General features: G+C 45.1%; 1 protein-coding gene across 1 annotated transcript in view; it reads right to left on the minus strand.

Moving 5' to 3' along the window:
- Positions 1-541: 541 nt before the first annotated feature.
- tmem237a (transmembrane protein 237a) overlaps positions 542-5,903 on the minus strand; it is a 38,038-nt gene continuing 32,676 nt past the window's right edge. Inside the window, exons 7-11 of the mRNA XM_065019683.1 lie at positions 5,759-5,903; positions 4,261-4,334; positions 4,039-4,126; positions 921-1,042; positions 542-773 (exon numbers count right to left, since the gene is read on the minus strand). The exon at positions 5,759-5,903 is cut by the window's right edge and continues 47 nt beyond it. Of these exons, the coding sequence (XP_064875755.1) occupies positions 703-773; positions 921-1,042; positions 4,039-4,126; positions 4,261-4,334; positions 5,759-5,903 (500 nt within the window). The 3' untranslated portion in view covers positions 542-702. The remainder of the gene's footprint in view (positions 774-920; positions 1,043-4,038; positions 4,127-4,260; positions 4,335-5,758) is intronic.

Raw genomic sequence — 5,903 nt, forward strand, 5'->3', positions numbered from 1 at the left:
ACTACACTACTTCACTGTGGTATCAGACGATCCCACTAGAGGTCTGTTCCATCAACCTAACACAGCGTGAACCTCCACTACACTACTTCACTGTGAACCTCCACTACACGTGAACCTCCACTACACGATACTTCACTGCGGTATCAGACGATCCCACTAGAGGTCTGTTCCATCAACCTAACACAGCGTGAACCTCCACTACACTACTTCACTGCGGTATCAGGCGATCCCACCAGAGGTCTGTTCCATCAACCTAACACAGCGTGAACCTCCACTACACTACTTCACTGTGGTATGATCCCACTAGAGGTCTGTTCCATCAACCTAACACAGCGTGAACCTCCACTACACTACTTCACTGCGGTATCTCACTAGAGGTCTGTTCCATCAACCTAACACAGCGTGAACCTCCACTACACTACTTCACGGTATGATCTCACTAGAGGTCTGTTCCATCAACCTAACACAGCTGAACCTCCACTACACTACTTCACTGCGGTATCAGACGATCCCACTAGAGGTCAGCAGTAAACAGAAACAGTTATTTTGATCCCCTTTTATTTAATGTTTAAATGACATTGTGGAATGGAAATCTCTTATCATTTTAATGGTACACATAATACAAACAAACAAAAAAAACTTTTTAAAAAAATTCTTTTTTCCAACTGCTTTGGAACCAAATAGAACGTAACGGACTGAGTTTCAGGCTGAAAGATCTGGGTTATCGTCATGTCTTGGGTAGAGGTCTTCAACTGCCATCGCCATTAAAAACTCTGTCGACACAAGACACGGGAATAATTGTCACTCGGGAATAGTTTAAAGTTGATAGTTATGAACCAGACCCGTTAGACATTTGTAATTAGTGCTAGTTATTATGATAATTAACATGATAACTTGAGTTGAGTTCATAAAGCTCTCACCTTCGGTGTAGTCCATGTCTGGTCGCGTTGAGACGAAGGCCCAGGCCAGGCCCACTAACAGGGCTATCACCAGGTTGACCACTATCCAGGGCTGGAGGATTTGGTGCTCTGAACCAGGGGGCCTGGAGGGAGGGAGAGAGGAGGGGGTTAGAGGAAGAGGAGAGAGAGACAGAAGTAATATCTACTTCACTTGCTTTGACAATATTAACATATGTTTCCCAATGCCAATTTAAGCCTCTTGAAATGAATTTAATTGAATTGAGAGGGAGGAGGGCAGGGGCGCTGGAGGACAGAGACAACACAAAGCTCAGACTCAAGACAGTTTCCTGCAGGTAATTAAGATTGTCCTAGCTACAGATGGAAGATGACGTAACAGGTGACCCATGATGAGTGTTTGTGTCCACACGTCCTGTTGGATGTCTCCAATCTCCTGTACTCAGCTGTTCTGCTTTAAATAATGTCTCTGTTGTACCTTGTGCTCTTTGTTATATATATATACACAGTGTTTATTCCGCTTGTTGTTGCTGTTTTGTTTTTAAGTCTGAAGCTTCAATATTAGTAACCCAATAGCAGACTACAGTTATGTGTCTGGGGTAACAGTCTTCAGTATTAGTAACCCAATAGCAGACTACAGTTATGTGTCTGGGGTAACAGTCTTCAGTATTAGTAACCCAATAGTAGACTACAGTTATGTGTCTGTGTCTGGTCTTCAATAGGTAACAGTCTTCAGTATTAGTAACCCAATAGTAGACTACAGTTATGTGTCTGGGGTAACAGTCTTCAGTATTAGTAACCCAATAGCAGACTACAGTTATGTGTCTGGGGTAACAGTCTTCAGTATTAGTAACCCAATAGCAGACTACAGTTATGTGTCTGGGGTAACAGTCTTCAGTATTAGTATCCCAATAGTAGACTACAGTTATGTGTCTGGGGTAACAGTCTTATAACCCAATAGTAACCCAATTAGTAAGACTACAGTTATGTGTCTGGGGTAACAGTATTAGTAACCCAATAGTAGACTACAGTTATGTGTCTGGGGTAACAGTATTAGTAACCCAATAGCAGACTACAGTTATGTGTCTGGGGTAACAGTCTTCAGTATTAGTAACCCAATAGTAGACTACAGTTATGTGTCTGGGGTAACAGTCTTCAGTATTAGTAACCCAATAGTAGACTACAGTTATGTGTCTGGGGTAACAGTCTTCAGTATTAGTAACCCAATAGTAGACTACAGTTATGTGTCTGGGGTAACAGTCTTCAGTATTAGTAACCCAATAGTAGACTACAGTTATGTGTCTGGGGTAACAGTATTAGTAACCCAATAGCAGACTACAGTTATGTGTCTGGGGTAACAGTATTAGTAACCCAATAGCAGACTACAGTTATGTGTCTGGGGTAACAATCTTAGTAACCCAATAGTAGACTACAGTTATGTGTCTGGGGTAACAGTATTAGTAACCCAATAGCAGACTACAGTCATGTGTCTGGGGTAACAGTATTAGTAACCCAATAGTAGACTACAGTTATGTGTCTGGGGTAACAGTATTAGTAACCCAATAGTAGACTACAGTTATGTGTCTGGGGTAACAGTCTTCAGTATTAGTAACCCAATAGTAGACTACAGTTATGTGTCTGGGGTAACAGTATTAGTAACCCAATAGCAGACTACAGTTATGTGTCTGGGGTAACAGTCTTCAGTATTAGTAACCCAATAGCAGACTACAGTTATGTGTCTGGGGTAACAGTCTTCAGTATTAGTAACCCAATAGTAGACTACAGTTATGTGTCTGGGGTAACAGTCTTCAGTATTAGTAACCCAATAGCAGACTACAGTTATGTGTCTGGGGTAACAGTCTTCAGTATTAGTAACCCAATAGCAGACTACAGTTATGTGTCTGGGGTAACAGTTATGTGTCTGGGGTAACAGCTTCAGTATTAGTAACCCAATAGCAGACTACAGTTATGTGTCTACAGGGGTAACAGTCTTCAGTATTAGTAACCCAATAGCAGACTACAGTTATGTGTCTGGGGTAACAATCTTAGTAACCCAATAGTAGACTACAGTTATGTGTCTGGGGTAACAGTATTAGTAACCCAATAGTAGACTACAGTTATGTGTCTGGGGTAACAGTATTAGTAACCCAATAGTAGACTACAGTTATGTGTCTGGGGTAACAGTATTAGTAACCCAATAGTAGACTACAGTTATGTGTCTGGGGTAACAGTCTTCAGTATTAGTAACCCAATAGTAGACTACAGTTATGTGTCTGGGGTAACAGTCTTCAGTATTATGTGTCTGGGGTAAACCCAATAGTAGACTACAGTTATGTGTCTGGGGTAACAGTCTTCAGTATTAGTAACCCAATAGTAGACTACAGTTATGTGTCTGGGGTAACAGTCTTCAGTATTAGTAACCCAATAGCAGACTACAGTTATGTGTCTGGGGTAACAGTCTTAGTAACCCAATAGTAGACTACAGTTATGTGTCTGGGGTAACAGTATTAGTAACCCAATAGCAGACTACAGTCATGTGTCTGGGGTAACAGTCGGATAGATAATAATACCTGCATCCCAATTAGGACCCTATTCCCTTTGGAATTGTGCACTATGTAAGGGACAGGTTGCCATGGGCCCTGGTCACTATGTAAGGGATAGGTTGCTATGGGCCCTGGTCACTATGTAAGAGACAGGTTGCCATGGGCCCTGGTCACTATATAGGGAATAGGTTGCTATGGGCCCTGGTCACTATGTAAGGGATAGTTTGCTATGGGCCCTGGTCACTATGTAAGAGACAGGTTGCCATGGGCCCTGGTCACTATATAGGGAATAGGTTGCTATGGACCCTGGTCACTATGTAAGGGATAGGTTGCTATGGGCCCTGGTCACTATGTAAGAGACAGGTTGCCATGGGCCCTGGTCACTATGTAAGAGACAGGTTGCCATGGGCCCTGGTCACTATGTAAGAGACAGGTTGCCATGGGCCCTGGTCACTATGTAAGAGATAGGTTGCCATGGGCCCTGGTCACTATGTAAGAGACAGGTTGCCATGGGCCCTGGTCACTATATAGGGAATAGGTTGCCATTGTAGACCTCCACCACAGAGCTGTGCAGTGCTCACCACAGGGTCTCGTTGGCAGTGGGGTAGAGGTTAATACGATCGCTGGTCATCTGCTGACTGAGGGACAGGATGAGGGCTGTAAAATACACTGGGAAACCCCCGAGAGAAGGAAGGAGAAAACATCATATGTCACGGAATATTGTTTTGTCTTTGTCTACTACGCGGTTAACTAACAGAAGAGGCTACAGATGTTGTAATGAACTAGTAAGGAGAGGAACCTACAGAAGGAGGCCAGAGCAGCCGGGTCCAGAGTGAGGAATCCTCTCAGAGCCATGGAGGCCTTCGCCAGGTTCACCCTGCAACACAGAGCATGGAGATAGGACAGAGGAGCAGCTAGACTACAGGAACAGTATAGAAACTAGACTACAGGAACAGTATAGAAACTAGACTACAGGAACAGTATAGAAACTAGACTACAGGAACAGTATAGAAACTAGACTACAGGAACAGTATAGAAACTAGACTACAGGAACAGTATAGAAACTAGACTACAGGAATGGAATAGAAAACTGGTACTACTGTGATTCAATCCCCCGCTGTTGGGGGTGGACATGTGTTGACCCCTAGACCAACCTGTTGGGGGGTGGGGGGGGGACATGTGTTGACCCCTAGACAAACCTCTGACACGAGAGGACAACGTTTCTATATCAAAGTGCTCACAGAGAGAAACAGAAACAGAAGGTTTGACCCATGATACTTACCTGTCGGAGGCAGACACTGAGCAGGGTAGGACCTTACCTGTCGGAGGCAGACACTGTGCTGATAGCCAACAGTAGGTAGAGGAGAGACTGGGCAGGGTAGGACCTTACCTGTCGGAGGCAGACACTGAGCAGGGTAGGACCTTACCTGTCGAAAGCAGACACTGTGCTGATAGCCAACAGTAGGTAGAGGAGAGACTGGGCAGGGTAGGACCTTACCTGTCGGAGGCAGACACTGAGCAGGGTAGGACCTTACCTGTCGAAAGCAGACACTGTGCTGATAGCCAACAGTAGGTAGAGGAGAGACTGGGCAGGGTAGGACCTTACCTGTCGGAGGCAGACACTGAGCAGGGTAGGACCTTACCTGTCGGAGGCAGACACTGTGCTGATAGCCAACAGTAGGTAGAGGAGAGACTGGGCAGGGTAGGACCTTACCTGTCGAAAGCAGACACTGTGTCTGAACATCTTGGCCACGTTCTGTTATAATCTCCACCCGGCACAGCCAGAAGAGGACTGGCCACCCCACATATGCTCTCTCTAATTCTCTCTTTCTTTCTCTCTCTCTCGGAGGACCTGAGCCCTAGGACCGTGCCCCAGGACTACCTGACATGATGACTCCTTGCTGTCCCCAGTCCACCTGACTGTGCTGCTGCTCCAGTTTCAACTGTTCTGCCTTATTATTATTCGACCATGCTGGTCATTTATGAACATTTTAACATCTTGGTCATGTTCTGTTATAATCTCTACCCGGCACAGCCAGAAGAGGACTGGCCACCCCACATAGCCTGGTTCCTCTCTAGGTTTCTTCCTAGGTTTTGGCCTTTCTAGGGAGTTTTTCCTAGCCACCGTGCTTTTACACCTGCATTGTTTGCTGTTTGGGGTTTTAGGCTGGGTTTCTGTACAGCACTTTGAGATATCAGCTGATGTACGAAGGGCTATATAAATACATTTGATTTGATTTGATTTGATTTGCTGATAGCCAACAGTAGGTAGAGGAGAGACTGGGCAGGGTAGGACCTTACCTGTCGAAAGCAGACACTGTGCTGATAGCCAACAGTAGGTAGAGGAGAGACTGAGCAGGGTAGGCCAAGGAGTGGTACTGCTGTAGCAGGTTAGGTAGGGTGGTGAACTGCTCCCCAGCCAAAACATACACCACCACAGTGTTCC

Source organism: Oncorhynchus nerka, linkage group LG1, assembly GCF_034236695.1.
Source record: "Oncorhynchus nerka isolate Pitt River linkage group LG1, Oner_Uvic_2.0, whole genome shotgun sequence".
In the NCBI taxonomy this organism is placed as follows: domain Eukaryota; kingdom Metazoa; phylum Chordata; class Actinopteri; order Salmoniformes; family Salmonidae; genus Oncorhynchus; species Oncorhynchus nerka.